The 18,728-nt window shown below is 49.9% G+C and overlaps 1 protein-coding gene across 5 annotated transcripts in view; it reads right to left on the bottom strand.

Moving 5' to 3' along the window:
• Positions 1 to 18,728, bottom strand: part of LHFPL2 (LHFPL tetraspan subfamily member 2) — a 174,212-nt gene that overhangs the window by 24,757 nt on the left and 130,727 nt on the right. For 4 of the 5 annotated variants that reach the window (XM_086323140.1, XM_086323138.1, XM_086323142.1 and 1 more), the window contains one exon: positions 1,288 to 1,902. In XM_086323140.1, the coding sequence (XP_086179266.1) occupies positions 1,288 to 1,717 (430 nt within the window). In that variant the 5' untranslated portion in view covers positions 1,718 to 1,902. Of the gene's footprint in view, positions 1 to 1,287; positions 1,903 to 2,110; positions 11,479 to 18,728 lie in introns of those variants that run through there. The other variant, XM_086323139.1, reaches the window with a different exon arrangement.

The following is an 18,728-nucleotide window of genomic DNA, read 5'->3' as shown; positions in this document are numbered from 1 at the left end:
CACCTTATCAGCTGGGTTTGGGGAAAAACTGTTGTTGGACCCGTTTGTTTGGAAGCCGGCCCTGCTGAGCTCGAGTTCGCCATAAAACAGGGGAGAGCTGCTTCCTTCGGGGTCTACTTCTTCACAGGCCTCACGCCAGGCCCAGGGCTTATCTGCACCGTCTGCAGCCCTGGCTCACAGCTGCGGGATGCGCCCTTCAGTGACAGGTGGGGGTGGCCTGCTGTTTCTCCCGTCAGACTTCAGATTAAGAAATACTTTGGTTGCAGTGTTTAAAAAGTGGATTTTCCCCCTGAGAACCAAAGCAAGCATCTATTCCTCTGCTTCCTGAGGATGTCTCCAAACTCTGGGGTGTGGGGGTTGTGTGTCTGCCACCCAGAACAAGTCCCTTGAGTGTGGACAGACTGATAACCCTCTTGGTTCCAGATCCACTTTTTAACCCCGCATGGGACAGTCTGTGGAAATGCTGGTGGCCATGGAAGTCGTCTTGGCGCTCATAGCCTCCCCTCTGGGAGCTCTGTAAGGCGCTCATACTTCTCTTTCCACCCACTTCTAACAAGCTCATTAGTGAGAAACTCCCAGAAAGTGGGAGAGTTAGTTTGTAATTTCTGATCCGAGTGCACAGAACATTCTGTCAGGCTCCAGGAGACAGTCAGTTTAAACCAGAACAGTTATTAAACACAGAGCAGCGGATACTAATTCCCTCCTGGCCCGCGACCTCCCCGCCCAAAGCTGAAATCATCCCGCGGTGGGGATGGGGAGGTGGGGGCGGGGTGGGTGGCAGCACCCGGCTCACTGCCTGGGAATGACTGCCCCTCCCTGACAGCGGTCCCAGGACACAGTCCACTGCAGGGGGCTTCCTGCACCGCAATTCCTCCCTGGACGCCCGAGGGCGGAAAGCATGCTTTTAATTTAGTGGGAAAAGCAAAAAGTAGGAGCTCATTTGTTTGCCGAGCTTATTGCCTTCATGGGCTCAGACTGGCTGATCGGGAAAGCCAAGCCCCGTGGCAGCTTTCTCAAACAAAACCCAGCAACTTAGAACCAGGGGATACAGGCTAAGAGGAGGAGCAGGGGAGAGTAGAGAACAAACAGCCTTGCCTTTGCTTCAGGGGAGTGAGACAGGGCAAAGGGAGCGATGAGGGCAGCGCGTGGCTGCTGCCTAGCCCCGGAGAGAAGACAGCGCTCCTACAGACGCACACGCAGCAAAGCAGTGAGGCGTGGGCGTGCCGCACACACGCAGTGGCACCCTAGGGCCACTCCTAGGGCCCCCTCCCCTCCGCGCACGCTTACCTGCGATTCCTTGCAGCAGCCCACACACGTTGAAGATGCTTTTCTTCATGATGCTCTGCACACACATGGTGAAGACAGACACCAGGGCCACAGTGCACAGAATGAAGATGCCCACGGCTAAGAAAATAGCGGTGGCCTGCCAGAAGCCGCTGGCGATCTCGCCGAAGCTCTCAGCGTAGGGCCCGCACAGCGTCTCGCGCGGGAGGTGCTGCACGCCGGGGTTCCGAATGCAGCGGGCGTAGATGCCCAGCGTGGGGTGGTAGGGCTCCGGGGTGCCCGCGCCCTGCTCGCCCGGCTCGGCGCTGCCGCGGGGCTTGGCTTTCCCGATCAGCCAGTCTGCGCTCATGAAGGCAATGAGCTCGGCGAACGCCACCACAATACTCAGGAGGGTCCAGAGCATCGAGCGACAGGTGACAATGACATGACACATATTGATGCTCAAGGCGGAGGGAGTCGGGAGTCCAAGGGGTGAGCAAGCGCAGCGAGCCGCGCCACGGCAGTGGGGAAGGCGCGGGAAGGCGGCTCAGGCGGGGCCTCCCTCGTCCCGGCGTCGTCGGGCAGCGCGCCCCGGGGCTGTCATGCTGCCATGTCGCAGCTCCGCGGCCGCAGCCTCACCTGCGGAGAGACGAGAGGAGGGCGGTGAGCGGCGCCAGCCCCGCCCTGCCGCCTGCCCACTGGCGGGTCGGGACCCCAGTGCGCGCCGCGCCCTGGCGAGCCCCGCGCCCCGCCAACACGCTGCCCCGGCTCCGCGAGCTGGCCGGCTTCTTTGTTTCCAGGGCGCTCCTGTGGTGCCCCTTATCTCTAGGCTGCACTGCTCACTCACCCGGGCCATCTTGCGCGCTGGGCTCGGCCCCGGTTGTGCGCTCTTGGGACGCCGCTCCTGCTCCATCACATCTTACTAGAAAAAGTCCAGCTGCACAGGCTGCGTTCAGACGGATCAAGATAGGCTGCTAGGGAACTGTGTCCACGGACGAGCCGCGATTTAAAAGTTTACAGGACTTGGTACTAGATGAGCTGAATTTGCCAAATTTGTATCAAAAGCTTTTGCTTATTAGCAGCTTTTGCAACTCCCGATTTTACTGTATGGGAATCAACTTACTAGCAGAGGCACAGGAGGGAGTCTTTGCTTCAGAGGTAATGGAGAATTTAAAAGGAAAATAATGCCATGATTAATAATAAAACTTTGCCTCGCAAACTTATTTTTCATGCATTTCTCATGGGATGATTTTTAGACAAAATAAACTACAGAAGTTAAAATGTGAAGAAGAGGAAGAAGAAGAAAAAAAAAAAAACTCCAAGAACTGTTGACTTACTCACTTGTGGGAATTATTCGAAACAGGGGCATTAATGACCGTTGACTAAGTATCATTACCACCGAGGGGACGTGCTGACAACAGAGCCTTGCCAGTGAAGAATGCGTCCCTTGAACCGCCCCAGTCCATCACAGGGCCTCTCCCCGAGCTTTGGTTCACACCAGGTCTGAAACTCAACACGCCCATTGTTTCTGATCTCACAAGGCCTCATTCTGTTCCGAAGGACAAACGGCTGGCTTCATTACCAGAGGGCCCTGCTCTGACGGCTCAAACCTCCTTCAGGGAGGCCTGAACCCTGAAATGGGCCACAGGGCTCCTCACAGCCCCATCTTCCTGCCTCTCCCCGCGCCCCACCTCCCCCGAGGTCAGGAAAATCCCACAGCTTGCAATGGACATCTGGGCGCATGGCTCTGTTCTGAATGATTACTTATTAACCCAGGTCACATCAACTCCCTAAGAACTACAGACAGCCTGGTGGCCTGTGGGCCATGGCTGGGCAGGGAGTTATGGAGGAGGGAGGAAGTGGGGAAAGAAGGGAGTGGGTGTCAAAGCTTCACCACCATGCTGGCTCACAGCCTAGTGAGCGGTGATGATTTATAAAACAGTGGATTTAACACTTACACAAGATGCTGTTTTGAGAAATTAGCTAGTGCAAAGCTAGGAACACAGGAACTTAACGGTCACATGTACACTTGTGTGTGTGTAGCACTGGGGAAGGGAGAGATGGTGTGTTGCACCACAAAGGTTCCTGGACACACGGCATGTAACTTCTCGGAGCCTTTGCTGTCAGCTCCCTCACGGACCACATGGAGAAAGAGAGGGGCCCCTGCCTCACGACACTGTTGTGAGAATGAAGCGGGAACAGTGAAAGCGCCTGCACAGCGCCTGGCACCGTAAGTGCTCAGTAAACATCAACGCCTTTGCCTCGACAGTTTTTCCCCTAACAGGGCTGAGACTGGTCAGCAGTTTAGCCAGTGGAAGTGCTCGGTGGTAACTGAATCTTGGCCCTTACACATAGAGGAGGATCAAGCCCAGGCTATTTAGAGATGGATGAGGTCACTCCTGGTGTCCAAGCTTCCCTGGTGGGCTTTGAGGCTGAGGTCCTGGGTCTTACTTCCTGTTTCCCTACTGCCTAACACAGCTGACAAATTCAGCTGGGGAAAATAAATTAGCACGAGGCCAGAAGTATAATCTAATCTCACTCAGTCACTCTTACCCTCTCACCCCATATTACCAAATAGAAATGGCTTCTGAGTAAGAAGTTACCAATGCAAAAGAGCTCTGGAGGAGACCTGTGTATAATGAAAGCGATCATTTCAAGAGAACAAGAAAACAAGCGAGGATGACTCCCACGAGGAGCCTGCACTTCATCCAAACAGTTCCCACCCACCAGGCTTACAAACGCTTCTAACTCACAGGTGGAGAGTCTGCTTGTTAGAGACAGAAGCTCTATCCAACCTTCCCATTTGATTCTCTGGTCTGCTCAGTCGTGTCCAACCCTTCTGCGACCCCACGGACTGTAGCCCCCTATGGGATTCTCCAGGCAAGGATACTGGAGGGGCTGCCATGCTCTCCTCCAGGGGATCCTCCAGAGATCCTCCAGGGATCAAACCCACATCTCTTGTGTCTCCTGCATTGGCAGGTGGGTTCTTTACCACTAGCGCCACCTGGGAAGCTCCCCATTTGAATAGAAAGCCAGTTTACTGGTGCCCCCAGTTGCCACCAATCCCTGCCCCTCGACTGTTCAGTGGCACTTCTTCAATGTGAATATAAAACCTTTACATATTTGTCCTCTTGCAGAACCTCAGACTCTGCTACAGCCCCTCAGGTGACTTGGATCTTAACGAAGATGCCAAATGTACAGTGTCCTGCTCAGCAAGGTCAGCTTCCAGCCAGGGGTGGGATTAGGCTGCAACTTCTAAGAGAAAGGATGCGAAACTTCAAGAGAAGGGAAGAAGGCACATTTAGGCTTAGCACGGTTCTTAGCAATGGTTCTTGCCAAATTTAAGGCAGAATTATTCCAGGACCCCTGTGTGTAAATTCAGAAAATTCAGTTCCCTGTCCATCTGTGCTAAAACAAGTCCCCCTCCACTGTACCAGATTGTTGCAGCCACCCCAGAGTGGCTGCAATGAGGCCTTCACTTTTCTGTTTGGAAAAGGGAGATAAGATGCTTTGGTCTCCTCAGCAAGTCTGCTAATGACTACTTTAGAGGAATAGCCATGATATGCAAGGCTGACAAAAACTGGCTTTCCTGAGGATCCGAGAAAAGTCCTTGGGTCAGGGGAGAGGCAGCAAGGGGATTCTACAGTGCTCCGCGCTCTGTCACATGCCCCAGCGGGGAAGGCGTGCCCTGAGATAAGAGCCACATCAAAGGGGAACAGGATCCAGGGTACGGATCTCGTTAACCGCAGGATTCAGCACAGCGCTCCTTCGCAGCCCTCCCTGCTGTTCACTGCGATTCCCACTCCTCCAAAGATCACATAATGAGACCAGACCCTTGCTGAGCTTCCATGTAAACATCTTCTCTCTACAGGCCACTAAACACATGCCCCCTCCAGGATGCTTGGCTTTACTACCACATCCCTGGTGTTTATGGATAACGTGGACAGCCCTCCAACTTTCAGAAAATTATGCTAGTCCACAGAGGAAAACCTCTTAGCAAGGGATAAACAAAAAACAAAAAAACAACAGCCCTAAACAAATGAGACTTTGGCAGAAACCTAGAGTAATATACCAAAGTCAGAATACAGAGCCAAGAGAAGTGACAAATGGCCGGTCCATGGGCGTCTGCAGCCCTCTCCACAGGTCCCTACTATTTAGAAGAAGGGCTGCTATTAGCAGAGCTGAATGGGGTCCTTTCCTTGGCAGCTTCCTGCTGTCAGTGAGAAGGGAAGAGAGTGCGTTCGGGCGGAACTGCCCTAAGAGATTACAGTCTGGAAGCTTGGGAGCAAAGGCCAGAGCCTCTAGAAAGGTGGGGCAGACCGAGTGGCCTTGCGTCAATGCTGCCTCAGTGGGACAGTGGGGAGCGGAGCTGCCGTCCGCAGCTGGCTGGCATGCCCACACTCTCCACCATCACGCCAGCAGCGATGCCCAAGAAGGGGGCCGTGCAAACCACGTTTTGGAGTACAGCACCACTTCACTTACCTGGGTGTTGTGCTTCAACTTCATTAAGACAATCTGCCAGCATAGACAGAAGGTGAAGACAATGAGCACTGTGCACTGAACACTGGCTTACACGCTGCCCTGTCTGTTCCATCCACAGTACACACACTCACACACAAACACTTGTCCCCTGGACCGTTTGAAAATGAGTTACAGATGTCTTGACGCTTCACCCCCAAACATTTCTGCATATACGTCCTAAAAATGAGGACACTCTCCTACGTAACCAAAATAAAATTAACACACCCAAGAAAACTGACAATAATTTCCTTATATCTGTAAGCCCGGTCCACACTCAAATTTCCCTACCCTGCCCCAATTTTTATAGCTGTTTTCTTAAAACCGTGACGCAATCGAGGCTCATGCATCACTTTTAATTATGTCTTTAATCGCTTTTAGTCAAAAAATAGTCCTTACATCCCTAACCTACCCTGCCCTGCCTTTATTTTTTTCCCTTGACACTGACTTATTTGAAGATACCAGGCCAGTTGTCTTACAGGATACCCAGCAATCTGATTTGTCTATTTCCTCATGATGCCATTTAAACTTGTCCTCTATCCTCTATCACAGAGAAAATGGAAGTTAAATCTAAAGTTAATCTCGTTTAGATTCAGCTTAAGCATTTTTGGTAAGAATCCTTTATAGTTGATGCTGTGTAATTCCTACCGCATCACATTTGGGAGGAATATGAGTGAGGCTACACCTCAGAATCAGAGGAACTTGACACATACATCTGTGTATACACATGTGTAAGTGCTATGTGTGTGTGCACAGAAAAAGACAAAAACAGAACAGTCTGTACGGCCCTCTCCAGTCCTAGTAAAATCCATATTTGGTGAGGAAGTGAGCAGAAAGCTGCTCTGGGTAGGACTCTTTCTGTTGTTGTTGTTTGTTTATGGCTGTGCTGGGTCTTCGTTGCTGCTTTCTCTAGCTGCGGTGAGCAGGGGCTACTCTAGTCGCGGTGGGCCGGCTTCTCGTTGCAGTGGTTCCTCCTGTCGCAGAGCACAGGCTCTAGGGGCACAGGCTTCAGTAGCTGAGGCTCACAGACTTATCAGCTGTGCCTCACGGGCTCCAGAGCTCAGGCTCAGTGGTTGCGGTGCATGGGCTCAGTTGCTCTGAGGCCGGTGGAATCTTCCCGGACCAGGGATCGAACCTGCGGCCCCGGGTTGGCAGATGGCTTCTTAACCCCTTGCCCAGCAAGGAAGTCCAGAACTCTAGTTTCTTTTTTTTTTTTTTTGAGTTTTGAATATTTATTAACTTTGGTTTTTTTAAATTTTATTTTAATTGGAGGATGATTGCTTTACAGTGTTGTGTTGGTTTCTGTGATACAACAACATGAATCAGCCGTAAGTATGCACACGTCCCCTCCTTCTTGCACCTCCCTCACACCCCGCACCCCATTGCACTCCTTTAGGTTTCAGGACCCTCTTTTTTAAAGAGCTCCTGGGACGGTGTGTGGGGGAGGTGGTTCTGATGTCACAGTTAAGAAGCTCTGTTTTGAGGGGTGCCATCCTGGAAGCTAAACAAATTCTTTACCAAAGGAACTTTACACAGTATCTGTGGTTCAGTAAGTACTAAAAGAATATGAGCTCCTGTGATTAATAAGAAATTTACTACACTAACCCACGTGGCCCAAATAATCGATACACTTCGGAGCAGGCTGCATTTTACTCCCACGTCGCTGGTAGTTTCTTGGCCAACGTCCACATCCATTATTACCACCTCCCTCAGATATACAAGTCGCACAGAGGCTCAGCACCGTGGCCTCCCGCACAGTGTCTTCTGGAAGGATGAGAGAATTAGGAAAGTAGAATTTATGTGCTGTTGCCTTCCAAAAGTTAGAAAGACCCTCTAGAGTGCTGACTCGAAGAGTGTGGTCCCCGGGCCCCCCCAGCTCCTAGAGGGGGATATGGGCCACCTGTTTCAAAGTGCATAAGTTCCCAGCTCCCACACACTGAACCAAACTTTCTGGAAGGGCTGCCAGAACTGCGTCTCTAACAAGCCCCCAGGAGATTCTTTACACACTGAATTCTGAGAGTCAGTCAGCCGGAAGGTCTCAGACTCGGTGAGGTCCGCCTGCACGAGAGGCTGCATGGTGCTGGGTCGGGGTGGGGATGGGGCAGGGCTGCTGAGGCTGCAGAGACGGGCGAGGACGTGTGTGGCCCAGCGCACCATCGCAGAGCCAGACTTGCGTGCCCCGAACAGCTCACGAAGCCACACGAGGGCAGGAATGAGCGATTCTGCAGGGCAGCCAGCTGTCCCCCCGACCTCCAGCCCCTTGCTCACAGGCTGTCCAGGAACACTCCTATGGCAAGGGGCCCCCATCCATCAGCACCTCCTCTCCAGAGCACAAAGCAGAGTGACAGCCGATAGGACAGTGCTGGTGTGAACAGATCGGCACCTTGCATGTTTTTGTTTTTTTTTTAAATCAGCTACCAAAGGAAGTCTGCAAACTCTCACTTGCCCTGGTTACTCCCTAAAATACACTGACTATGGTAATGCAGACACCTTGACTCTATTGAAGCAGAGCGTCCAAATACCCTAGAAGTTACACTGTTCCTTAAGTCACGGTCTCAACAGGCTCACCCCTCCTCCTGGCTGCCAACACCCTTTCCTCAGGGATAACTAGTCCCACATCCCACCTCTGACTCTGTGGGCAATCTCTCAACTGGGGGCGACTGTGCCCTCCCTGCCTTGCAGGGAACGCTGGCAATGTCTAGAGACACTGTTGGTTATCACAGCTTGGGGTGGGGAGGGGTGCTACTGGCATCTATCGGGCAGAGGTCAGGAGGCCAATATCCCAGGCCGCTCCCCTTGACAGAGCCAGTCGGTGGCGTGGATGGTGAGAGGCCACGCAGGGAGCTTCCTGCAGTTTTCATATTTGTAGGTACAATTTAAGAACAGAGCTCTAAACCCTCATATTTTAGAAACGTCTGCTCTGAAGAGTAAGTCAAGCTCTATCATCTGGATGGACATGCATAGCCTTCACTACATTAAGTACACTTTCACTTGTTTTTCTGAAATTTGTTAAAGGTCCAAGCTAATCTGTATCAGGCTGTCCAAGATGTTAGGCTGATCTGTCCAAGATGTCAGGCTGACAGGACATGGACTCCAACTGGCCAGCATCAACAGAACCGTGACCCTGGCTCTCCTGGGGTCCTGGCAGTTTCTCTGGACCACACATGGAAGTCAGTCTTTGTTTTCAGTAATCTCTACAAATGGCAAAATGGGGCTTCTCGAAACTTCGCTTGGCCGCACGGCTTTTATTTCTCTCGAGCTCTCCTTCTCCAGACTTGGGCTGGCCACTCAGGACGTGCTCAGGTGGCCGTGCCCGCTGCGGATGTCAGGGACTCTCAAGGAACTTACCGAGTGGACCTAAGTAATCTTCGGCATTCCAGGTCTTACTGACCCCAGCTCAGCTCCCCTCTGTAGGTGGTTCTATCTCCTGCTGAACCCATCGGTGGTTTTAGCTGCCTGGTGCCCCGCCCCGCCGGAGAAGCAGAGACTCCACTCTCCAGAACGCCTCAGCAAGCCTCTTTTTATCTGGGTCTGGAGCACTTGGTGAGGCGTTGCTGACTGTCAAGTTGGTTTTTTAATCCCCCAGTCCCGGCCAGTCAGATATTTCTTCCTTGATGCCCACTTCAACTCCTCTGTACCCAGTCAATCCACTTTCTAAGCACACATTTCTGGAGGAGTCATTTTTATACTCTGTCCTGAGGCGTCAGCAACCAAGGTCAACAGGTCCACCTATCTGGTCCCAGTTTCTAAATGATCCGTTCTTTAAGATTTGTCAAGCCCACTTACATATTTCATAACTTTTTTTCTTTCCACAAATGTCATCATCTAAAAACCTGTAGGAGGTCGAGGAGACCTTTCGGAAAATATCATCATCTTCCTTTAGTCTCTTTCTGTCCAGCAGGAGTGACTGGAGAACTGACTTCCACAGTAGACTCTAAGGTGTGATTCAGTCAAGAGCCATTAGCCAGGGGCTTATGCCCTGCACGCACTGTGGGATGGCAAAGGCTTCAGGTTTAAGTGGAATCAGAACTTGAGCTTGAAGAGCTGCCTTTCAATGTCCCTGTTATATATAAGTTTAAACAGAAAGTGTTTTTCATATTCATAATGAATTCTGGAAAAATATGAGCCCTTAAAGTGAGCCTCACCAGTATTTTCAGGATCAATAAGAAAGCACAGAGTTTGGGGACTTTCCCGGTGGTCCAGTGGTTAAGAACCCGCCTTTCAATGCAGGGGATGGAGGTTCGATCCCTGATCAGGGAACTAAGATCCCACGTGCTGCAGGGCAACTAAGCACCTGTGCCACGAGTACTGAAGCTGGTGGGTTGCAGCCACTGAAGCCTGCACGCTCTAGAGCTCATGCTCTGCAACGAGAAGCCTGCACACTGCAACTAGGGAGCGGTCCCCACATGCTCACCGAGAGGACGCCTGCATGCAGCAATGGAGACTCCGCCCCCAATTTTTTTTTTCAATTTAAATTAAAAAAATAAAAGAAAGCAGAGAGTTTTAATGGACAAAGTAACAAAGGGTGAAAACCAAAAAGCTTATAAGAACTTACATATAAAATCAAGATACTTCCTGCTTCATGAACTCCCTGGTGTCAATAGAGGGGAGACTGCCAAGTCCTCTGCTCCCGTGACCCAAGCCTGAGAATCAATAACCCTTAGAGGACGGGCTTCTGGCTCATCTAAGTGACAGCTGGGCAGTGCCCCCAGCATCAGGGAGTTTGGACGTTCATTCAGACAGCAGCTGCAGGCTTTCCTGTCCCCTCTGCACAGAGGCAGAAAGAATCGCTGCTTGTTCACAAGACACACGGCCATCAGCCAGGTTCCCTTCCAGCAGCTTAAGAAAACCCAAACATGATCAATGAAGAGGATTATGCCGTCGGTTACTTCTGAGCCTCTCACACAAACCCATAAAACACCAAGTAAACTCAAGAATCAAGTAGAACAAGAGTCATCTCCTTACTGGAAGCTTCCAGAAAAGCTCTTGTGAAAGGACGTATTATTCTTTCAAATATCATGTCTCTTCTTGGAGGAAGATATTTCCCGACCCCACTGACATGAGACCAGATCATGGGACTCGTTCAGCCAATTCAGCGTGGGTAGAAGTCACACAAGCCACTTCTGGGCGGAAGAGCTTGGGGGAGGGGTGCCCCGTTGTCCAGCTCGCTTCTCTCTCCCATGAAATAAGAACAATCCCAGATGAGACCTCTCTGACAGCCTGAGTCTCTGACAACATGAAGCAGAGGAACAGCTGACCCTTGACGGACAAGTGGAGTGGCTGAAAAAACCAAACCCCTGTGGTTGCCAATGCTGAGATTTTAAGGTCACACACAACCCAACTTCCTCCAAGGGCCGAGCTCCTGGCAGAGCCAGGGCCCATCTATTCTGTCTTTGGTGTCGAGATACATTCAACTCCACCGTCCTCTGTGATAGACACGGCAAAGTAGTTTGCAGTTGGAAAGCAATAAAAGTCATCCAGTGACCCTCAATCTGTGTGTGTTAGTCACTCAGTCGTGTCTGACTCTGCGACCCCATGGACTGTAGCCCGCCAGGCTCCTCTGTCCATGGGGATTCTCCAGACAAGAATACTGGAGTGGGCTGCCATACCCTCCTCCAGGGGATCATCCTGACCCAGGGATCCAACCTGCATCTCCTGCACTGCCAGGCAAATTCCTTACCACTGAGGCACCGGGGAAGCCCCATTAAAGACTGGCAACTATCCCAGAAGCATTCACTGTACAATTCAACAACGTAGACTGCTTCAATAAAAAGTTTACTTTCTTCATATATTTATCTTAGGGTTAATGCATGGAGTTACTAAGAAAAAAACCCCTACTGAGCAAATGAGGACAATGAGAAGTGACCCTGAGGGCTGCAGCTGCAAGAACCACTTTCCACATCAGACGCTTCTCCGAGCCTCTTACCAGAGAGTCCTGACTCACTCACGCTGCCTCCCTTTCCTTCTCTGCTCCCATTTCTTGCATCCTGGGGTGGCTCCAGTCACCTTGTGCAGCCGCCAGCTAGGATGGCAACTTGGAAGTGTGCTTCTAACAGGCACAAGAAGAGAGCTCTGAGCTCCGCCTGCAGGAGGCTCGGCCAGGCTGGCAGCTCAGGAGACACTTCCAGGGCCTGCTGGTACCAGGTGTCAGCCCGGGACAGAGGTCTTTCCTGGGAATGGAGCGCATGGGGCCGGAGTGAGGAATCTATGAACTGAGGGGGCAAGAGACTAGAGGAGAGCAGTGGGATGACCGACAGCCTCAGCCTCTGGCTGGGAACTGGAAGGAATGGTGGCTGGGCAGGCAGTGCAGAGCGTGAAAAGCTCAGCCCACAGGGCGCGAGGTAGAAGGAGCGGCTCGCAGGCAGAGAAGTGGCCTTGACCACACTTTTAACTGGTTTCAGGCCATCTCCATCATGAGACTCCAAATAGTCCCTCTAGGAATACAGTCATTTCAGAGATGGAGGAAAAGACCGTGGAGCATTAGGGTTAAAAAACTGGTAGCTTCTATGAGGAAGGTGAGCGTCAGCTAACGGTGAGAACGCCCGTCCCTTTAAAAATACAGTTGTTTGAAGTTAGGTATCACCTCTTTTTGAACCATGTATATATAGAGATACACAAGCATACATATGTGGTATCACCTTACAAGCTCAAAAACTAGTAGTAGACAAAAACGTTAATCTGGAAATAGCCACAGGTGGTTAAAGAATGGCAGAAACGGTTTTCTTTCCTTGCACCTCCACTGGCCCTGAAAACCTGACCCGTGAGTGCTACTGGCAGACGCAGCGGCGGCGGTTAACGTTCAAGCTGGGCCTTGGAGCCAGGGTTCCGAGCAGCCGTTAAGGACGTGATGGGTGTGAGCACAAGTGCAGCGGAAACCTCGTCCTGGGGTGGCCCAGGGGACCGGCCCGCTGCATGATGCACAGACAGGGCTGCCAGCCCAAAGCCCAACAGCCCAGAACTTCTCAGGGGCACAGGGCAGGAGCAGCTTGCGATGGCAGCGACCTTCACCCAGAAGCCCATCAAAGCAAACACTGTAAACCTTGCCGCTGTCATTGGGTTTACTGGCAAAGCTCTCAGCAGAATGACACGTTTCTAATTACCCACTGAGGGATATTATCAGTGAACTGGGCCCAATGATGTAAAATAACCGGTATCCGTAAAAACCAAGATCTAATTTGTGATTTACCCAGGGACTAGGACAATGCCTGGGCTTCCCTGGTGGCTCAGACGGTAAAGCGTCTGCCTGCAACGCAGGAGACCCGAGTTCAATCCCTGGGTTGGGAAGATGCCCTGGAGAAGGAAATGGCAATACACTCCAGTACTCTTGCCTGGAAAATCCCATGGACAGAGGAGCCTGGTAGGCTACAGTCCATGGGGTCGCAAAGAGTCGGACATGAATGAGCGACTTCACTTCACTTCACTTCTTCAGGACAATGCTAGCCACTGCTCACCTTAAAAACAAACAGAAAATCTTTTATATTCTCACTGAGGTCACTTCTGCTTCTAACCAACATTGTTAATGAATTTTAGAAAGTTTCTGAGTGACAAAGTAGAGTCAAAGTCTATTGTAGGCTATGTTCATATTTCTAAGGATATCACTCAAATGTTCAAACTCACTGTTTTTATTATTTCTCTCACACTGATGCTGGCTTTTCACAACCAAAGGTACAACCTGCAGCATTAAGGTCTAAATTGCCCTGTGAGTCCCTAACACGCCCTTCTTGAAAGACAGCGCGCTCATAGAAGGAAATGGAAATAGCCTAAGGCTTTATGTGTTGAATGCATCTGCAATTTAAAAAAAAAAGAAAACCACACAAGTGGATATTCACAAACATGGCTCACTACTTATGTATCAAGAATCTCCCCTCTCTAGAGCCTTACTTCTCTCTCAAGTGTTTAAGACCCATGAAATACTGTGTGATGAATGCACACACTCACAGACACACTCATATAGATACACATTCACACACATTTGTAAGGTCAGATTTTTTTAACATCTAAAAAGTCAGCAAGATAGATTTGTACGTTGCATCCACACCCAGTTCATCCCACACTGCCTGTCTCAGCGACTTCACGGCCAGAGATCAAGCCACACAGCATTTTTCAACTTCCCCTGAGAATGTCAAATTCAAAACCGTAGACCGGTTTAAGCTTCCTTCATTTATTAACTAGAGGAATTCCCCAGACATTTAGGATTCAGACGGTGTTTTGAAAACAGACGAGCTTAAGTGTTGCTCCCAAAGGGATGCAACACTCTTCGAGAAAAAGCAAGTTCAGCATAGAGCTGCCAGCAGCTTCAGACCCTCGTACATTCAGAACCACCCTCGACGGCAGGCAGGGCCTCGGCCGGCGCAACTGACCTGGCCTGAGGACACAGGAATGTGCCAGGCGGGAGGCGGCGGCCCAGCGAGCTCTGCTCACAGCGGCCCAGATGAAGTCAGTGCAGATCAAAGTTCAAGCCGGTCACAGAAAACCCCGTTCTGCCAGGCTGAACCCTTGTCCTTGTTCGTGAGATGCACTACTCTTTCTGGGAACAGGGACTTATTGTCACAGCTTCTAACAGCAGTGCAGCCTCATAAACAGAGATGAACTCAGAAGAAGAGAGTACAGGTCAGAGGACCGAGCCATTTCAGAACAAAAATGAAAGTGCTGGAGAGCCTGGGAACACAAAGGACTTTAGCTCCATGTCCCAGAGACACTCCAACCCCAGGTGCTCACCTGGAAGGGCTGCTAGGGAAGGCGGGCAGGGAGGAAGCCGGCCCCGGGTGACGCACGTGTCCAGTGCCCTGGACTCCGGAGGCTGCCAGGGGCTCCTGCCCCAGCCTCCCCGGTGTGCCAGGCTGGAGTGGGTGCTTCCCCTTTGAACCCACGTGGCTCAGAAACAGAAAGGTAAAGCTTGGCAGGGGAGCTCCAGGCAATCGGAGGAGGGAAAAAGAAGACCGTGTTCTGGTTAGGTTAGAAAAAGGAGCACCCCTGGGTGCTGACACATGTTTCTCTGAAGTGTTTGGAGCTAACAGGCTTCCTCACAGCAAACGTTTCCCACAGCTCTGATGACCTCCGGCCTTGTGAGATGACACCCAGACAGGGCAGAGAAAGTGCCAGGCCCGCACGAGCAGGGTGGCTGACCACTCTGGGTCCCCGCAGAAAACGTGGGCGGGACCTGGGGGGAGGTCTCTCAGGCTCACGTACAGGATGAGCGTGGACTCAACAGTAACTCTCCCAAGACTGCTACCAAACCCACTGCCCCACCCTTCCAGCCAATGAGCTCATCCAGAAAGCCACCTCGGGGAGCGATTATTCCGTCTGGAGCCAGACTGTCTGGACTTGACTCCCAGTTCTAGCACTTGCTGGGCAGTGACCTTGGGCCCAGAGGTGGTGCTGTATCTCAGTTCCTGGGTCTGTAAAGCGAGGGTACTAATAGAACCTACCACATAGGCTTGTTGTGAAGGCAACTACGTAAACCATAAGCTTAAACAGTGGTTGGCAAAAGGAAAGTACGCAGGGCAGGTGCAGTAGACTTCCTGGAGCGGGATCCGGCCTCCCCACCCCCAAAGCCCACATCAGCGTGGCCACCTATGAGGTCAGCGAGGGCACTCCTTTCCCCATTTAGATCTTCCTTAGGGCCCACCTGGCCTGGGGGTAAGTAGTTTCACCATCAAACACCAATTTTCTCCGTGTAAGAAGAGGTCTATAGCATAAAGGATACAAACAGATATAAAAAGGGCACAAAAGGTCTCTTTCAATACTATCACCCTGTCTGTACCTGTAGCTCTGTGTCTTTCAGCAATGAAGTAAGAGTGTTCAAAGGATCCACCTCAAAGGGTGTTATAGGATTAAAAATATGTGCATGTAAAGCAAGGTATAATTTTAAATATTCAATAGGTGGTAGGAATTATTACTATTATCATATTTGGTCAACATTCATTTATCTGCTCTTGGAGAGCTGTCTCCACACAGCCACACACACAAAAATCACCTTTTAATATCAGTGACTGTAGACTGAAGCTTGTCAAATGGTAAAGTCATAGGTGGGGACAAAAACACTATAGACAGGAAGCCGGGGGCCACGGACTCTGGTCTAGGCTCTTGGCTAATGGTGTGTGAGCACACTCGGCATCCTTGGCTGCTCTAGCTTCAGAGAGTCAGGGGCAGAGCTGGGGAGGATCTGCAGATGACCACTGTCTGTCCCCAGAGTCAAACCTTTGAAGTGCATGACCACCTTGTATCACCTTCTCCCCCTGAAGCAGGCGGCTCTCCCAAGTCCTACAGATGGATGGGAAAGGGAGATACCCTGTCAGTTATAAGAGCTGCCGAGTGCAGAGGCAGAAGAGAAGGTCATATCTGAGCACATTTGTCCAAGGGCCATGGTCAAAGGGCGTGGGCTCGACTGGCACCCTGTTCTCGTAGCGTTATTACTTCCTCTGCCCTTTCATTTCCAGGTCCAGAGTGTCTCTCATTCTTGGAATCACAGCAGAGCAGCCTCCACTCCAGTCTTTGGGCTGCCAGCTGAAAACAAGGCCCTCTCTACCCTTAGCTGCAGATATGGAGCCAGCAATTACGGGTTCTTTAACCCGTACTTGGTTTGGAAAAATCACAGTCATATACAGGCTCCTTCCTTTCTCAGATACTGTGGCTTCTGTTCTAGACAAGTAAGATGATTGGTTATAAAGGATTTCATAGCTATATGCCAAAGGACATGATAGAACACAAAGCTGTAGTCACTATTTAAAGAGTTTATATTTTGGCTTCTTATTTATGGCAAGAAGGGTGCCAACTGATTAACAAAGGCATCTGAGAACAAGTTCCCCACACGGAGATGCCAACAGCACGAGGGAGTCCTTTCTAAGTGCTTTGGTTTCAGGCAGGAGTCAAGTCATATCCCTTTTATTTCAAAACATAAACCGTATGAAACTGTCCAATAAAATTAATGTTTGCTGCTGTTTATTCTCTGTTCCTGGGTGAATTATTAAAGTCAAGCAGTGCAATTCTCTCATCAGTTATAAATGGCCCCAGAAGGCTGATTTACATCCATCCAGGGGCACTTACTTCTGGTAAGTATTCTTATTAATGATCTAATAAAATGTCTTGTTTTGTTACGATCATATGAAATGATTCAAATGATATTTAAAAATTCAGCACTCCAACCCAACAGCCTGGAGATGAAGCTGCTGAGCTGACATTAATTTAAAGTGATTTTCAATTTTACTTGGTACTGTCAATGAGATCATGGATGGATTAAATTTTCTTTTTTAAATTTTGGTCTCAGTGCTGTCAAAGGCAATATTTTACCAAGATTTGGTAAAACTGGTCTGATTACAATGATAATTGCAGATAGTAAAGGCTGGGGTGGGAGGCTCTGGTAAGAAATTATTTGGCGGTCAACCACACACATCCTAAATCGCAGAGGTAGACTGTGAGAAGAAAGCTATGTCAACAAGAATAACCCTCATAAACATGTCCAGTTTCACTCCTCCTGACTTCCTGACCTTTATTTCAAACTGCCCTTTAGCGGAGGTGGCCATTCCCAAAAGCGAGGGCTGAGGTCCACGGATTCGGCCTCTGCGACAGAGCAGGAAGAAAAGCACAGCCCTTCTAAGGCCACTCTGCGTAGGTGGGTGATGCGCTCAGACACACCACCCACCCCATCACCCTAACCCACCTGCCAAGAAGCCAAGGGCCCAGAGGCTTCAAAGAACAGAAGCAATGAATGGCTGAGGTACTCGGTGAAACTGCCTCAGTACTGCAAAAATAGCTTTTATTTTCCCCAGGATCCAGAATATTTGATTTTCGGATTTTTCCTCTGTTCTTATCTCATTACACCCCACCCTTTTTTGGGAAATAATGCTCATTAAACATCTGCTGAAACAAAAGCATTTAAAAAGGAGTCGCCTATTGTGGGCTTCCCAAACTGGACAACTCCTGTTACTGTGCATTGTTTATCATGGTGATTAGCCACTGCTAACTTGTATTGAACTAAGCACTGAAGCTCTAAAGAGGTAAGGCCAGGCAGGCGTCCTTGTCCAAGATCTGACAGTCCAAGGTGTGCAGGGAGCAGGCAGGGAAAGCAGGGTGGGAGGGTGGGTTGGGAGGAGACACAAAGGTACTCCTGCTGGCCTCATGGAAATGTCATTAAAGTTGGAATCAGGAAACACAGAGACATTAAGAAAGACCAAGGCCAAAAGGAATGGGACTCGCCACAGAGGAGTGCTCTGGTGGGTGGGGCAGCACTCCCAGATCAGGGAGAACCATGAGGAAGCCATGATAAGGATTTTATCAGGACTATAATAACTGCAAAGTAAATCTATCATCAGCTCAAAAGGGAGGGTCACAGTTGGGGTGGAGAAAGGCTAGAATTTTTCTGCTTCTTGGATAACCCTGAATGCTGGCATTAAAAACACTTAAAAGAAAACTAAAGGACTAGATTATGCTGACACTGCTTATGTCCTGAGCGAAACAGAAGTAGCTGATGATCTTCATTTTTTTTTGTATATTTAAGTAGAAACGATGGCTGAAAGAGTGAATGCTTGTTAATTCAGGCATATCTGCTAGCTATTTAGTACGATGAATTTTAAACAGAAGAATGAAAATTAACTTTATGCTCTAACAGCCCCCTTATCCATTCAAATTCACTTTTTAACTTACAGGGTTATTTGTAAACTTTTATAATGATTTCAAGGAACTAGGATGACTGTTAAGTGAGTGTGGCTTTCTGATCCAAATTCAATCAAGAAAGAAACCCCTAGGACACACAGAGTTTTGGCTGTTGTAAGAGATAAACGTGTCAGAGATAAACACTGACATCAAGCCAGGACGGTTTTAGGAGGCTAGTGGGGTCTGCTTTGCCCCTTGCTGCTTCCAGAGCATGATATTCTCTTTTGCATAAAAAAATAAAAACCACTGTTGATGGAAGTCTTTATCACTCAAAGAAATAGTCTGTACTGGATAAA

Source organism: Bos grunniens, chromosome 10 (assembly GCF_055505025.1).
Source record: "Bos grunniens cultivar Pamir isolate PY7600 chromosome 10, Bosgru_T2T1.0, whole genome shotgun sequence".
Lineage (NCBI taxonomy): Eukaryota > Metazoa > Chordata > Mammalia > Artiodactyla > Bovidae > Bos > Bos grunniens.
The sequence above is the reverse complement of the archived record's forward strand: the minus strand, read 5'-3'. Positions and strand labels throughout refer to the sequence as shown.